The 16,123-nt window shown below is 44.0% G+C and overlaps 1 protein-coding gene across 13 annotated transcripts in view; it reads left to right on the forward strand.

The window, feature by feature from the left end:
* Positions 1-16,123, forward strand: part of DYM (dymeclin) — a 264,015-nt gene that overhangs the window by 19,622 nt on the left and 228,270 nt on the right. For 9 of the 13 annotated variants that reach the window (XM_074165634.1, XM_074165630.1, XM_074165639.1 and 6 more), the window contains 4 exons: positions 2,403-2,455; positions 3,082-3,175; positions 4,044-4,177; positions 14,436-14,508. In XM_074165634.1, the coding sequence (XP_074021735.1) occupies positions 2,403-2,455; positions 3,082-3,175; positions 4,044-4,177; positions 14,436-14,508 (354 nt within the window). The remainder of the gene's footprint in view (positions 1-2,402; positions 2,456-3,081; positions 3,176-4,043; positions 4,178-14,435; positions 14,509-16,123) is intronic. The other 4 variants (XM_074165641.1, XM_074165642.1, XM_074165644.1 and 1 more) reach the window with 2 other exon arrangements.

Genomic DNA, 16,123 nt, shown 5'->3' on the forward strand with positions numbered 1-16,123 from the left:
CCCCTCTGCCAATTTAAAACCATTACCCCTTGTCCTGTCACTACATCTCCTGACAAAGAGTCCCTCTCTGGTTCTCCTGTAGGCTCCCTTCAGATATTGGAAGGCTGCTCTGAGGTCTCCCCGGAGCCTTCTCTTCTCCAGGCTGAACAACCCCAGCTCTCTCAGCCTGTCCTCACAGCAGAGATGCTCCATCCCTCTGATCATCTTCATGGCCCTCCGCTGGACCCGTTCCAAGAGGTCCATGTCCTTCCTGTGTTGAGGACTCCAAAGCTGGACACAAGCTTTTCACAAAGCTGGAGAGCATGGCTCCACGTGGGTTTTCAGCGGTGGAGCCGGTTTAGGGGTTTCCCATGCGGCACCACGGTTAATCTGTGGTTGATGCAACAGTTCTTAGGACTGGACTGTAAACTGAATTACCATCTACCTTTAAAAACAGAAAGAAGGGGTACTGTTTCCCCCACCGATGCCTTTTAGAAGGTCGCTGGCAGAGCTGCAGGTAGTTGCCAAGAACGCTTGCGGTACCGTGCCCATTTTGTCTTCATTCTTCGATGTTTTTATATCAATTAGCAAATTAAATGCTTAGGAAGCACCAGTGACTTTGGCAATTTACTTATGGCAGTATTGAGTTTTGCACTATTTTTATATGAGAGGAGTGCTTGAACGGAGTCCATCCCACTGAGTTTTCCAGGCTTAGTTATTATTCAGGTTTCATCACATTGCTGCATTCCTATTTATTCTGAGGACGGTAATTTTCATACTTTTAATTACAAGGATGAAATTATTCAGCCTATATTGCGTGCTGTGTTACGTCTTCAAGGATTGAACTGGGCTTTTTTTTTTTTTTTTAACTGACTTTTTTAAATTTTACCCCTCTGCTCTCGTGAGACCCCACCTGGAGTACTGTGTCCAGCTCTGGAGTCCTCAACACAGCAGAAGGACATGGACTTGTTGGAACGGGTCCAGCGGAGGGCCACGAAAATGATCAGAGGGCTGGAGCACTTCTTCTATGAAAACAGGCTGAGAGAGCTGGGGTTGTTCAGCCTGGAGAAGAGAAGGCTCCAGGGAGACCTTAGAGCCCCTTCCAGTCCCTCAGGGGGCTCCAGGAAAGCTGGGGAGGGACTCTTGATCAGGGAGGGGAGCCATAGGAGGAGGGGGAAGGATTTTAAACTGAAAGGGGGGAGATTGAGATGAGATGTGGGGAAGAACTTCTTTGCTGTGAGGGTGGTGAGACCCTGGCCCAGGTTGCCCAGAGAAGCTGTGGCTGCTCCATCCCTGGAGGTGTTCAAAGCCAGGTTGGAGGGGGCTTGGAGCAACGTGGTCTGGTGGGAGGTGTCCCTGCCTATGGTAGGGTGGTTGGAACTGGATGATCCTTAAGGTCCCTTCCAAGCCAAACCATTCTATGATATTGCTTAATGTGGCACTGGACACAACATCTGATTATTATTTGTCTTTTTCCGCCCTATCTATTGAAGAAAAATAAACTTCCCATGTATTCTTCTGTTTTGTTTTGAGGAACAGTTTCTCCACTGGTAGATTTGGGGTGATAGAAGTATTTAAGTGTCTTTTTATATGTTTGACGCAGCTGCTGTTTACTTTTAGTGGTTGTTGGTAGGTTCTGCTTTAGTGCTTTATTGTCATTTTTCAGCTGATGGTTTTCATTGAGGCATACCAACAGACAATTAATGAAGTTATGAAAAATTTGGTGTATCTGATGTAATTGCTGCATTAATATAATAACATTAATTAAAGGTAGGTGGTCCTTAGCTTGAGGTTAAATGTCAGGTGGAGGATTCTGTAGTTTCTGCTTTCTAAAAAGGTGTTATTTCATATGATAGTTCCTGTAAAAAATCCACATTCTCAGTGGCATCAAGGTAAAAGTGGCGGCACTGGACCATTAAAGGTTGGACTAGATGATCCCTGAGGTCCCATCCAACCTGGTATTCTGTGATTGAAGCCCCGAAGGTAGTAGTAACACAAAGGACGTAGTGTCATCATTCTGTTTTGACAAACAACTCACTTTTGAATATTAGTTTTCATCTTTTATTGTCGCTGTACTTCAAATATACATTGTACTGCCTGATACTGGGATGACAGAGCACTGGAATGGATTGTCCAGGGAGGTTGTGGAGTCTTTGTCCTTGGAGGTATTCAAAAGCCACCTGGACGTGGTCCTGGGCAGCTGGTTCTAAGTGGCTTTCCTTGAGCAGGGAGGTTGGAAGAGATGACCTTCAGAGGTTCCTTCTTGCCTCAACCACTCTCTGCTTCTATGATATCTATGTATGGATTGGTAAACTTAAGTAATTGCTTCATAGAAAAATTTTGCTACTGTTCTGTAATGCATTTTCACTTCAAGTAGAGGAACTCAATTGCTTGTGTAACCATTTCTATTTTCTTCCCCCCAGCGCTGACTTGAAGCTCTTGGAAGAAGCAACGATCTCAGTCTGCAAGTCTTTAGGTGAGAAGTTGTGCTATCTTAACTTTTTTCCGCGTTCTTGATCAGCAAAATTAAGAAACAGCACTCGTGTGCGCATCCATGTCTTTGGTATATTTAATCCTACTTGTAGGTGTTCCACTACTAAGATTAAAGTAAAGAGTGTGTATATATAAATCTCAAACTTTTAGAAACTCCCCTTTTTAACTAGTTATTCCTACTACCTCGTTTTTCCCACTGTCCTCTAAGGTGATCATTAAGGGGAAAGAATGAATCAGAGGGCGAAAGGAAGGGATAATACAAATGCGATCAACGATGTTTGTAGAAGACAAAAGCTAGTTGTGAAAACCTGCCCAGTTTTCTGACAGGAGACTCTTGTGCTTTAGACAAATCTTGGAAGGGAAGCAGTATGAGCTCCTGATTTGGGATATTTTAAATCTAGGATGAAAAGTACGTTTAGAAAACAGTTAAGGAGTAGCAAAACATGTACTGGAGAATCTTAAAAGAAGAACAGCAGCTTTACAGAAGAACAGACAGATGTAGAAATAGTTAAGACGTTGAAATTTGGTTTCATTCTATATATTATTTGAACTAAATAGTGTCAACTTTGGCATTCTGTAGTAATAATATCTTATTTTTCTCTCACCTAGTTGAGAAGAATCCTCGAACGGGAAACCTCGGGTCTTTGATTAAAGTCTTTCTTTCTAGAACCAAAGAGTTAAAGATTTCAGCAGAATGTCAGAAGTAAGTATCCGGAAAAAAGCTCTGTGTGCCATTTCATTTTTGAAGTGTTCTTTTACTCCTAGCGCTTGAGTTTTTTTTCTTTGAAAATTAATGTAATCACAGACCAAACCTTAGAAATCTCTTAAATTTTTGTTTGAAACAGAACAAGTGTCTAGTACTTTTCCAAACATAGACAATTAAGTGTAATAAATGGATTGCTGGGGAAAAAGACATAGAATCATAGAGTGGTTTGGTTTGGAAGGGACCTTGAGGACCATCCAGTCCCACCCCCTGCCCTGGGCAGGGACACCTCCCACCAGACCAGGTTGATCAAAGCCCCCTCCAACCTGGCCTTGAACCCCTCCAGGGATGGGGCAGCCACAGCTTCTCTGGGCAACCTGGGCCAGGGTCTCACCACCCTCACAGTAAAGAAGTTCTTCCCCAGATCTCATCTCAATCTCCCCTCTTTCAGTGTCAAACCCTTCCCCCTCGTCCTATGGCTCCCCTCCCTGATCAAGAGTCCCTCCCCAGCTTTCCTGGAGCCCCCTGAGGGACTGGAAGGGGCTCTAAGGTCTCCCTGGAGCCTTCTCTTCTCCAGGCTGAACATCAACTCTCTCAGCCTGTTTGTGTTCATCCTGTGTGTTTGTGTAGAAGTGAGATACAAACGTAGCTAGGAATAACATTGTATTCTCTTGGGGGAAGAAAAAAATCTTTAAAATACATTTCCAGTTTGTTTGCTGGAGATTCACTGCTTAAGCACTTTGTCTTTTCCTTGCTTCAACTGTAGGAACCTCTTGGTCTACTCTGACTTATATTTTTCTTCTGGTTTTTGATGCGTGATCCCAAGTTAAACGTTACTGATTGTTCTTTGTTTCTGCTTCTTTTCTAGTCACCTCTTCATCTGGCAGGCTCACAATGCCCTGTTCATTATTTGCTGTTTGCTGAAAGTATTCATCAGTCGAATGTCAGAGGAGGAGCTGCAACTTCATTTTACTTACGAAGAGAAAGCACCAGGCTCGTACGGTGGGTATAGACTTAGTGCTAGTGAAATAAATACCCCACAATAAACTAAAAAGTTCTAATTTGTGTAGATTTGGGGCTGAGGGGTATGGTTTAGCGGTGAACTTTGTAGCATTCGGTTAATGGTTGGACTCGATCTTAAGGGTCTTTTCCAACCTAAATTATTCTATGATTCTATGTTTTCTTTAGATTAAGAGCCCCAAACTTTGCTTTAAAAGAAGAAATGAAGTGCCTGTGAGGTTACATACAACATATTTACTGTTCAGGATAACCTGTGAGATTGAAAGTGTGTAGTCAACAGTAAAGCTGACTGACTTCCTTTGGGGTCTGAAGTAATTTGGTATAAACCATCTTACTTTGTATCATACATGTGAAGGAAAACACCTTCAAAATGTGATTGGAGATTTTAATTAGAATCATGGAAAGGTTAGAATTGGAAAGGACCTTAAAGACCATCTAGTTCCAACCCCCTGCCCTGGGCAGGGACACCTCCCACCAGACCACGTTGATCAAAGCCCCCTCCAACCTGGCTTTGAACCCCTCCAGGGATGGGGCAGCCACAGCTTCCCTGGGCAACCTGGGCCAGGGTCTCACCACCCTCACAGCAAAGAAGTTCTTCCCCACATCTCATCTCAATCCCGCCTCTTCCAGTTTGAAGCCATTTCCCCTCGTCCTATGGCTCCCCTCCCTGATCAAGAGTCCCTCCCCAGCTTTCCTGGAGCCCCTTGAGGGACTGGAAGGGGCTCTGAGGTCTCCCCGGAGCCTTCTCTTCAGGCTGAACAACCCCAACTCTCTCAGCCTGTTTTCATAGGGGAGGTGCTCCATCCCCCTGATCATTTTCGTGGCCCTCCGCTGGACCTGTTCCAAGAGGTCCATGTCCTTCCTGTGTTGAGGACTCCAAAGCTGGACACAGAACTCCAGGTGGGGTCTCACAAGGGCAGAGTAGAGGGGTAGAATCACCTCCCGCAACCTGCTGGCCACGCTTCTCTTGATGCAGCCCAGGATGCGGTTGGCTTTCTGGGCTACCAGTGCACATTGCCGGCTCATGTTGAGCTTCTCATCCACGAGCATTCCCAAGTCCTTCTCCTCAGGGCTGCTCTCCAGCCATTCTCCACCCAACCTGTATTTGTGCCTGGGATTGCCACGTCCCAGGTGCAAGACCCTGCACTTGGCTTGGTTGAACTTCATGAGGTTTGCATGAGCCCATCTCTCAAGCCTGTCCAGGTCCCTCTGGATGGCATCCCTTCCTTCCAGCATGTCGACTGTGCCACACAGCTTGGTGTCATCGGCAAACTTGCTGAGGGTGCACTCTATCCCACTGTCCATGTCTCCAACAAAGATGTTGAACAGCACTGAAGATGTTAAACACCGCTGCACATTGACTGTTGTTATTTGCTAGAATTAAGCCTTTATTAATAAGCTGTTGACATGTTACAGGTTCCTATAGCAAAATAGACCTCTTCTGGAGCAGGGTTTAAGTTCTTTGGTTTATTTTTTCTTTAAAGATTTGTCTTCAATTTAACGCGGTCGTTTATTTACAAACATAATTTGGCTCGTTTGTGGTTTGTTTTTTTTTTTAGCAGTTGCTCAGAAGTGATGTTGTATGACCTACTTTAGCTTTAGCCATTTTTATACAGTTTGAAAGGTGGGAATGGTCCTCTTCAGAAGAAGAGAATAGAATTGGGGTGAAGCTGACCACGTGCTGCTGTAGGAACGGTGATGTTGTAATTATTTAGTGTGTCTTTTCACGTTTCGTAAGCCAGCCAGAGTGGAATTAATCCAATTTTTAGGAATTGCATGGTTAGAACTGATCCGTTGAAAAGGCAACTGCTCAAATTTGATCAGTGGGCAGAGGTTTATACTGGAAGAGTCAAAGAATTTAGGCATAATGTCCAAAAATAAATGCACCTCTAGGAAATGGAGCGTGTATTACACAAGATGAAAGATGGCAGGGAAAAAGATGCTCAAATAATCTAGTTCTTCTCTTTCTGCTATCTGGTCCTTCTTTTTGAATCAACGCCTTCAAAATCGGTTTGGTTACAGCAAAAAGAAAGTCATAACACTGTCACTGCCACAGATCTTCACGTGGTGCCGTATCAAGATGCTCTTACTGAACACATGATGGATAACGCCGGCACGTGATTTCCTTTTTCTCATAAAGATACTGTCGTAATGCAGTGTGGTTTATTGTATAAAGCCAAAAATGGTCCGAGAAAAGGGACTAGTATTAGAATATCCTTCCAGTCCCTAAAGGGGCCTCAGGAAAGCTGGGGAGGGACGCTTGATCAGGGAGGGGAGCCATAGGACAAGGGGTAATGGCTTCAAACTGAAAGAGGGGGGTTTTAGATGAAATCTCAGGAAGAACTTCTTTGCTGTGAGGGTGGTGAGGCACTGGCCCAGGTTGCCCAGAGAAGCTGTGGCTGCCCCATCCCTGGAGGGGTTCAAGGCCAGGTTGGAGGGGGCTTTGATCAACGTGGTCTGGTGGGAGGTGTCCCTGCCCATGGCAGGGGGGTTGGAACTTGGATGGTCTTTAAGGTCCCTTCCAACCCAAACCATTCTATGATTCCATGACACAGGAATGTGGCAGGGGTGAGGGAGCATTGGGCATCGCCTCCTCAGAGGCTGGTGGTGAGATGAGGGGGAGTTTAATGGAGTACAAAAAATGGATCTTTTTACCCAAGATCTGGGGTTTTAATGGAATGCAAAACAAAGCCAAGAATTTCCCACCGACAGGAAGGAGGGGATGGGGACAGGAGCTGAAACTTTAAACTGAACAAGGGGAGATTGAGATGAGATCTGGGGAAGAAATTCTTTGCTGTGAGGGTGGTGAGACCCTGGCCCAGGTTGCCCAGAGAAGCTGTGGCTGCCCCATCCCTGGAGGGGTTCAAGTCCAGGTTGGAGGGGGCTTTGATCAACGTGGTCTGGTGGGAGGTGTCCCTGCCCAGGGAAGGAGGGTGGGACTAGATGGTCTTTGAGGTCTTTTCCAACCCAAACCATTCTGTGGTTTTATGAATACGAATGGATTGTGGAAGAACAACCAAAAATATCCAAAAGTGAATTTCCCTCAACAGTCAGCACGGCAAGGACACGTGTTGAGAATGTCTGATAGTTCCTTGCTCATTAAGTAGGGGAAACTGTCCATTAAGATCTCCTTGGCATTTGGGGAAATCATGTGGTGCCATAAGATGAAGAGCTACATGTTGAAACGGTTTAATGGATTAAAACTGGGTTGAGCAGTCTCCAAGAATGAAGTCAACTAACCCATAGAATCATAGAATTGTCTAGGTTGGAGCAACACCTGCGTGTACTAAGCCGTCATTGCAGACTGCTGAGGGGTTTATATGTAAAATATTGCCCCCCCTCTTGCTTCACAGTAGAACTGGTGGAAAAGCTGAGATGTTTTGTTAGGTTGAACCCTTGTGATTTTAAGTCCTTACTCTGGAAATTCCCCGTGGCGTGGTATGAGAAGTAATTCTTGTCACTGGGGTCGATCCGTGTTTATACCACGTCCAGCAGCACTTGACTGTAATTCACGGTGACATTTATTAGCGATAATTTTGTGCTTATTGATGGCAAACGTACTTAGCAATTATCTTTGAGCAGATTGTTCGCTGGATGGGCTTGATTAGGAAGGTAATTGCCTCTGGTCTGGTGAGAGCAGGGGGTGGAGGCAGGAAACAAGCTTCTCCTCCTCCGGCTCCAGTCCCGCTGCTGCTTTTGACTCCGGTTTCCATTTGGAGGTGGCTCTTGTGACCTTCTTCGAGGTGTTGAGGTTCATAACATGCTGCATTTACACAGCCATCTTTTTTTTTTTTTTTTGCTCTGAACAAATCTTCACGTTGGATTTTTTGAAGGATATAGATAGCATGGTAGTAAAGAGAATGCCTTCCTATAGCTTTTATACTCAGCTACAGGAAAAGTGAAGGGTCATTAACGGAGTGTAATAAAATACTGTTGTGTGAGAGCCTATTAAAGTGAGCAGAAAAAGATTAAATGCTTTTTGTTTGTATTTTCATAATTAAAAGTCAAGTGCAGCTTATTTGGTTTTTATTCTTTGGAAACTAGAGCACGCCTCGTTACTGTGATGTTTACACAGATTTATTAGTACTTTTACCAAAGTATTACATACTTAACACTATCATTGGTGAGTGTGCTTTTTAAAAATTAAGTTATTCCTAGTTGTCCTTGCCGTCTTTTCATTTCCCAGATATTATTTTACTATTTTTCAATTACGAGCATGATAAAAGGAACCTTACAGAATATGTTACTACATTAATTATATAATGTAAGTAAAAGACGCACGTAGATAAAGGCTTTAATATGGTGTGTAAATTTGGAAGTATTGCTTGCTTATTTTCATAATAAATAGCTGGTGAGTAGTTACTGTAAAGAACAGTTCAAACAACCTCGCTCTCCCCTATGATCTGTTTATTAATGCCTTGTTCTGTCTAAAGGGTAACCGTTCTTTTCAGGATCATCTTAAATCACTGCGTGTTGTTGGTGGTGTTTGTTTCCCTTTTTAAACTCTGAGCATCCCTATTTTTCCCTTCTAACCAGAGAATTATTCTCCCAGATTTTGCAATTGATACGCACAGGATTGAGTTCTTTTGCCCAGGAAGTGCAGCCTTTCCCTCTTCGTCCATAATTGGGAATTTGCATACAACTTCGGAGGATATTGCACAGCGTTGATTTTAGGAAAGTCTTTGTAGAAACTTAAACCATGTGCTTTAAGATTCAGCTAGAAATTCCTGATATTGATAATCCTCAACCGGACTTGGCGTATGCTGATCTGAAACTGGAGTTACTCTTGCTAACACAGATCTTGTGAGACCCCACCTTGGGTACTGTGTCCAGCTCTGGAGCCCCCAACACCAGAAGGACATGGACCTGTTGGAATGGATCCAGAGAAGGCCACGGAGATGCTGCGAGGGCTGGAGCCCCTCTGCTGTGAGGACAGGCTGAGAGAGTTGGTGGGGTTCAGCCTGGAGAAGAGAAGGCTCCGGGGAGACCTTAGAGCCCCTTCCAGTCCCTCAAGGGGCTCCAGGAAAGCTGGGGAGGGACTCTTGATGAGGGAGGGGAGCCATAGGACGAGGGGAAATGGCTTCAAACTGAAAGAGGGGAGATTGAGATGAGATCTGGGGAAGAACTTCTTTGCTGTGAGGGTGGTGAGGCACTGGAACAGGTTGCCCAGAGAAGCTGTGGCTGCCCCATCCCTGGGGGGGTTCAAGGCCAGGTTGGAGGGGGCTTTGAGCAACGTGGTCTGGCGGGAGGTGTCCCTGCCCATGGCAGGGTGGTTGGAACTGGATGGTCTTTAAGGTCCCTTCCAACCCAAACCATTCTATGATTCTATGATCATTCATCTTTCAGTGAGGCTTCTACTGACTGTATCCCATAATTTCTGCACAGTCTTTAGCTCTATTGTGCTTCAGAGGCATAAGAGACAGGCACATGCCGTGTATTATATTCTAAATCAAACCATCCATTCATTTAACCTATTCCCTAACGTTTAGGAGGAAACTTTATTCATTCTCTGTAACGATGTTTTTATCATGAGGCTGCCAAGGCCTGTGTTTGGTATATTTTATATAAGTGAGAGGATATAGAGAAGGGAATAAATAACAGTACATTTACTGCAGGCCTTAAATGATTTCAGGAGGCTTCAGCTATCATATAAAGGAAATGAGGGATGGCAATTCATTTACGTCCTCATTATTAACGCTCTTAAGTGAAAGTTGGGAGCTTTTGGGCGTCCTCGGAGCTGAAGATCAAACCACAAAACCCAAAGAAGCTTTAAATCCACTGGCTGTGTAATGGATTGAATGAGTGAGGTTTTAGATACTCTTTTACAAGTAAGGAATGATTTCATTACTGAAATAATGAAATAATGTTGCTCCTACAGCTAAGGACCATCTAAGGTGAGGCTATGCCTGAATATTTTATTAATATTTTATTAATATTTTATTAACATAAGGCACATCCAGCTGCTCCAGCAGCTCAGGTGAGGTCGTGACAAGCGTAGTAATTAGGTTCTTGATTGAAAAAAAGACTGTTTTACCATCTCTGTTAGACCGAGGATGGAGCTGGGCTGGTTTTAATAGAACTGGAGTCTCCTGCCATGTATATTTTCTGCTGGATAAACCGTTTAAACCAGCATAACCGGACATTTTAAAAGCCGTGTGTGTTTGCGGTTACTTCTGCAGCGTGAGACAGCGTTTCGAAGACGCGCTTCTCATTCCTCTCCCTGCTCTAATCTTATCTGGACAGATTCACCCTTTACTCATTTCCACCTCCCCCCTCCCCACCACCACCCCCCCACCCGAGGCTTTTACACGCGTCTTTGATCCAAGTATGTGATCTCTGAACGCGAAGGAATCTGGTGTGTATTGTCTTTATCCTGCCATTGAAGAAGGAAAAAAAAAAAAAAAGGCATTGTTTATGCAAACACAGGGTGTTCCGTGTTTATAGCTCGCTCTCACGTTATAGATTTGGCATATGTCCGCCTCATTGTCTTGGCAAGGCAAGAATTAAACAAGAATGCGTGTGCCCCGATGGGGAAAAGGATACATTAATTATTGGAGCTTGAATGACATTGATTACAGCAATTAGGGGTGTTTTGGGTTTTTTTTTGTTTTTTTTTTTTTTAAGGAAAAATAGTTGGAGAACAGAACAGGAAAAACTAACATCTTCCATTCTAAGTGATTGTGCTCACCCAAAATTTTCTTGCTTTATTTTAAATATAGTGACGGCGGGGGGAAGCCCTCTTTCTTATTCAAATAACATTATTCTCTCTTCAAATGAGTTGTGTATATCGTATGGTGGAAGAAATTATCTTCTTAAAATGCACTAACTACTTATGTTCATCCTTGTCTCTTCATCTTGTGTTCATCCTTGTCTCTTCATCTTGTGTTCATCCTTCTCTCTTCACTGGGTAAAAAACTGGCTGGATGGCCGTGCCCAGAGAGTTGTGATTAATGGGGTGAAATCCAGTTGGTGGCCGGTCACCAGTGGTGTCCCTCAGGGCTCAGTTTTGGGGCCGGTCTTGTTTAATATCTTTATTGATGATCTGGATGAGGGGATTGAGTGCACCCTCGGTAAGTTTGTAGAGGACACCAAAGTAGGTGGGAGTGTTGATCTGCTTGAGGGTCGGAAGGCTCTACAGAGGGATCTGGACAGGTTGGATCAATGGGCCAAGGCCAATGGGATGAGGTTCAATAAGGCCAAGTGCCGGGTCCTGCATTTCGGCCACAACAACCCCAGGCAACGCTACAGGCTCGAGGAAGAGTGTCTGGAAAGCTGCCTGGCAGAAAAGGACCTGGGGGTGTTGGTGGACAGGCGGCTTAACATGAGCCAGCAGTGTGCCCAGGTGGCCAAGAAGGCCAACGGCATCCTGGCCTGTGTCAGGAACAGCGTGGCCAGCAGGAGCAGGGCAGTGATGGTGCCTCTGGACTGGGCACTGGTGAGGCCTCACCTTGAGTGCTGTGTTCAGTTCTGGGTCCCTCACTCCAGGAAGGACATTGAGGTGCTGGAGCGTGTCCAGAGGAGAGCCACCAAGCTGGTGAGGGGTCTAGAGAACAAGTCATAGGAGGAGAGGCTGAGGGAACTGGGCATGTTTAGTTTGGAGAAGAGGAGGCTGAGGGGAGACCTCATTGCCCTCTACAGCTCCCTGAGAGGAGGTTGTAGAGAGGTGGGTGTTGGCCTCTTCTCCCGAGGGAATAATGACAGGACCAGAGGAGATGGTCTGAAGTTGGGGCAGGGGATGTTTAGATTAGATATTAGGAAGAATTACTTTCCTGAGAGAGTGGTCAGGCACTGGACCAGCCTGCCCAGGGAGGTGGTGGAGTCTCCATCCCTGGAGGTATTTAAGGAACGTGTAGACGTGGCACTTCAGGGCATGCTCTAGTGCCCGAGATTGTGGGGGTCTTTTTTGTGTGTGTGTATGGTTGGACTCAGTGATCTCAGAGGTCCTTTCCAACCATGAAGATTCTGTGATTGCTCTTCTCTTCTCCCTTCCAGCTGCGAAGAGGAAAAACTGGAGAACTAATAGCAGTCTTGCTCTATAAGCATTTTTTTAGTTACTTTAGGATACATTATCTGGGCTTTCTTATTGACGGGGGTTTCTAAGGTTAAATACTCTCAGCAATTCTTGGTTTTTTTCCTAACAGGAGCCACATTGTGTTACTCGTGGGGGATTCTATATAAAGGAAACCATGTTTCCGTGATTTAAAAAAAAAAAAAAAACTGATTTCCTTTTAGAATGTGCAGTTCACTAGGTGACAATTTTTAATGTGTTTTTAATAAAAGCGATTGTGGAAAGAAATAATTTGGCTTTATTGTGACTATTCCCTCTGGGGTGCTTCTTAAAATTGAGTTCTGGATTGAAGAACGGGCTTGGGTTAAACAGAGTAACGGGGCCACAACCTGCCTGTAAAGCTGTGTTTACTGCAGGACCTATTTATTTGAAAATACCAAATAAACAAGCATTTTGGGTAATCGTTGTGCTGTAATGAAGAGGGGGGAAAAAACCATTCAGCGTTATAAAACCTTGCACTTCTTTGTGCTGGAGGTTTCTCTTTATAATTTGATTTTGAACGCAGAAAAAATCCTTATACTCCAAGAGATTTACCTTCTGGTTTTTTGGTACTATGGGACAACTTCGCATGATTCAATAAGCTTTTTCCTCAGCAAATCTTGCAAGTCTTTTATTAGAGTGGCTTTTAAAAATCGCTGTGCTGATGTGAAATACCGTTGGTTTTAATAGTTGCATTATTTAAAATAATTTTAAATCATTCCGTGCGTTTTGTCACGTTGTGCGTGAGTAGAGAATAATTTCGGCTCGCTAAAAATGCACTTTGGAAATTCGTGAATCTTTACTTGTCATTGAGATGTGTAAAACCTCTTCAATAAATAAATGTCCCGGAAAAAATCATGTGTAGAATTAATTGCTTAAGAGCAGCGGTGATGTTTATGGCAGGCTGCATAAGTTTTACAGACCGCAATTTAGAATGTTGTTACAGGATCATAGAATGCTATGGGGTTGGAAGGAACCTCTGGAGATCATCTAGTCCAACCCCCTGCCAAAGCAGGGCCACCCAGAGCAGGTCCCACAGGAACGTGTCCAGGCGGGGTTGGAATGTCTCCAGAGAAGGAGACTCCACACCCTCTCTGGGCAGCCTCTTCCAGGGCTCTGCCACCCTCACAGCAAAGAAGTTCCTCCTCATGTTGAGATGGAATTTCTCATGTTCAAGTTTGTGCCCATTTCTTCTTGTCCTGTCCCTGGGCACCACTGAAAAAAGACTGGCCCCATCCTCCTGACACCCACCCTTGAAGTATTTATAGGCCTTGATCAGATCCCCCCTCAGGCTTCTCTTCACCAGACTCAAAAGACCCAAGTCCTTCAGCCTTTCCTCATCAGAGAGATGCTCCAGGCCCCTCATCATCTTTGTAGCCCTCTGCTGTCCCCTCTCCAGCAGTTGCCTGTCCTTCTTGAACTGGGGAGCCCAGAACTGGTCCCAGTGCTCCAGCTGTGGCCTCCCCAGGGCAGAGCAGAGGGGGAGGATGACCTCCCTCCACCTGCTGGTCACACTCTTTCTGATGCCCCCCAGGATGCCATTGGCTTTCTTGGCCACAAGGGCACGTTGCTGGCTCATGGTCATCCTATTGTCCACCAGGACTCCCAGGTCTTTCTCCTCAGAGCTGTTCTCCAGCAGGTCACCCCCACCCTGTCCTGGTGCAGGGGGTTATTCCTCCCCAGGTGCAGGTATTTAGCGTATGTAAGACAAATGAAACCATGTTTTCTGTCTGTCTGTGCTTATTCTTTTATTGGGATTAAAAAAAGGGGTTGGAAAATGCATAGTGCTGGGAATTTTGAGAGGGGACTTGAACTGTGTGGACCAGTGAGAAGTCGCTAGTGATCAGTTCAACTGTTAGTTAAAAAGCCATTTAATATGAACTTAAGTAGTAAAGTAGGATTTGATGTGCTTAATATTATCATATTCCTACAATACCAACATCTCAATTTAAGTTATCCAGTTGTTATGAGTTATTTATTTTATATATAAAATATAGCATCACCATTTTCACTGGTGGTAATCCTAAGTGCCTTCTATTTCAGCTAAGAGCGCCGTCTCCTCAAACAGGTAGAATTTCTTTCCGAGTGGTTGTTCCTTAATTAAAATACGAATCGCCTTTATCTATGTGTTTACATCTTTGCCTTCTTTTGCTATTTGAAAATCCAGAAAACCTTTGATCTGCTTCTTTCCAGGAGCAGAGTGTGAAGACCTCATAGAAGAGTTGTTGTGTTGCCTCATCCAGCTCATCGTTGAAATTCCCCTCTTGTAAGTTGGCTTTTTTTCTTAATATTTTTTTTTTTTTTGGCTTCCTTGTATAAACTGAGCATTGGAGGGAATAGAAAACGTAGAGTTGATGGGGTTATAATGTTTAAGTACTTGTGTTTTGAATGCTCCACGTGATGGTTCGTTAGTGATAATGACGACCTGCTGCCGGTACCGGCCCTGAACGTCCTGTTGGAAGAAATACGCGATCAGCATCTCGCACCCGGTTCAAACCATCAAAAGAAATTATCCTGATGTGTTTTGTAGGAGTTTTGACGTTTGTTTTGGGTACCTCTATTCACACATAGACAGTTACTGCTCGTTTGTGGCTAGAAATGGGGACACGTACAGGCTGCAAACAAAAGTTCCTCTTCTGCAGTCGTGGGGGATTTTGAACTCCACGTGCGTTAAATAAGTCATTATTTAATACTAATTTCTGAAATAGCAGCGAATTGAAGAAGAGAGAAGAGAAATGACTCAGTGGAACGTTTCTGTGGATCTTCAGGTTTGTTTATGTGGCTTTTTTCACGCATCTGCTGTGTTTGAGAGGTATTTATTCCACATGCCGTTGGGATATAGGTCATGAAACGTACTTCAGTATTACATGGAGGAGAACGTAGTTTGTTCTTCGGAAATAAAAATGTTTATCCACACCTGTCCTGAGAAGTTTTAACCTCTTTTTCCCAAAATAAACTATAGCAGAGATAGCATTAGCAGTATTTTTTTGTGGTAGGTTGCATTGTAGTCCGTGCCTAAAATGTGGTGCCCCGATTAAAGCATCGCAGCTTTGAGTTTCAGGTTATTTCTTACAGCGTAATAGCTAATTTTTGTACTTCGTTTTTGTAGTTCGGATCGTCCTTTTGGTTGGAAAGCTGACAAAGATGTAATATTTTTTTGAAACATCGCCCTCATTAAATACAACTCTGTCAACATCACACGAGGATTTGGGTGTCACGAATTAGCGATATGATTTAGAGCCTCGTTCGGCAAAGCTTGTCAGGACTTCCTGGAGCTTGATACGCTTTTTGTTTGGAGCAGATGAGAGGAAGTCCAAAGGGGTGAAAGGACTGGGCTACGTGGGCAAGTTCATAAATCCTGCGGGGTTTTATTTTTCTTTCTTGAAAGTCCCAATGTGTGTGTGTGTGTGTAGAGCCCAGTATCATTTATTCTGTCTTTCTGGCAGAAGAAGTTTGTGGGCATCGATGTTCTTAACCCTTTTCAACAACTGAACCTCTTGGCATCTCTGTTTCTGAGTGAATGTGGTTGCTGGGAATGGAAGCTGCTGTTGAAAGCTCTTAGTTTACTATCTAATATAATGATAATAATGGCTTATTAAAAAAAGCAGTCGTCGTGAAGCCTGTCTGTAATCTTTAATGTTCAGCTGTATTGAAAATATCTCACTTTTCGTAAGAGAGTGAGGTTTTTTATGTCAAATAAGTTTTCTTAGCTAAATTTTTCCTGCAATAGCAGCTACTGAATTGTTAGCAAGTTGTTAAAAGTCTATATTATTACCTTATTTAGCAGTGTAGTAAATTTAACAATGTGATAACGCCTTAATTAACGATTTTATCCCCATATCATCGAAGGGGAAGTAGGATAAGGGAAAGGAAATAAGGAA

The sequence above is a fragment of the Numenius arquata genome, chromosome Z (assembly GCF_964106895.1).
Source record: "Numenius arquata chromosome Z, bNumArq3.hap1.1, whole genome shotgun sequence".
Taxonomy (NCBI): domain Eukaryota; kingdom Metazoa; phylum Chordata; class Aves; order Charadriiformes; family Scolopacidae; genus Numenius; species Numenius arquata.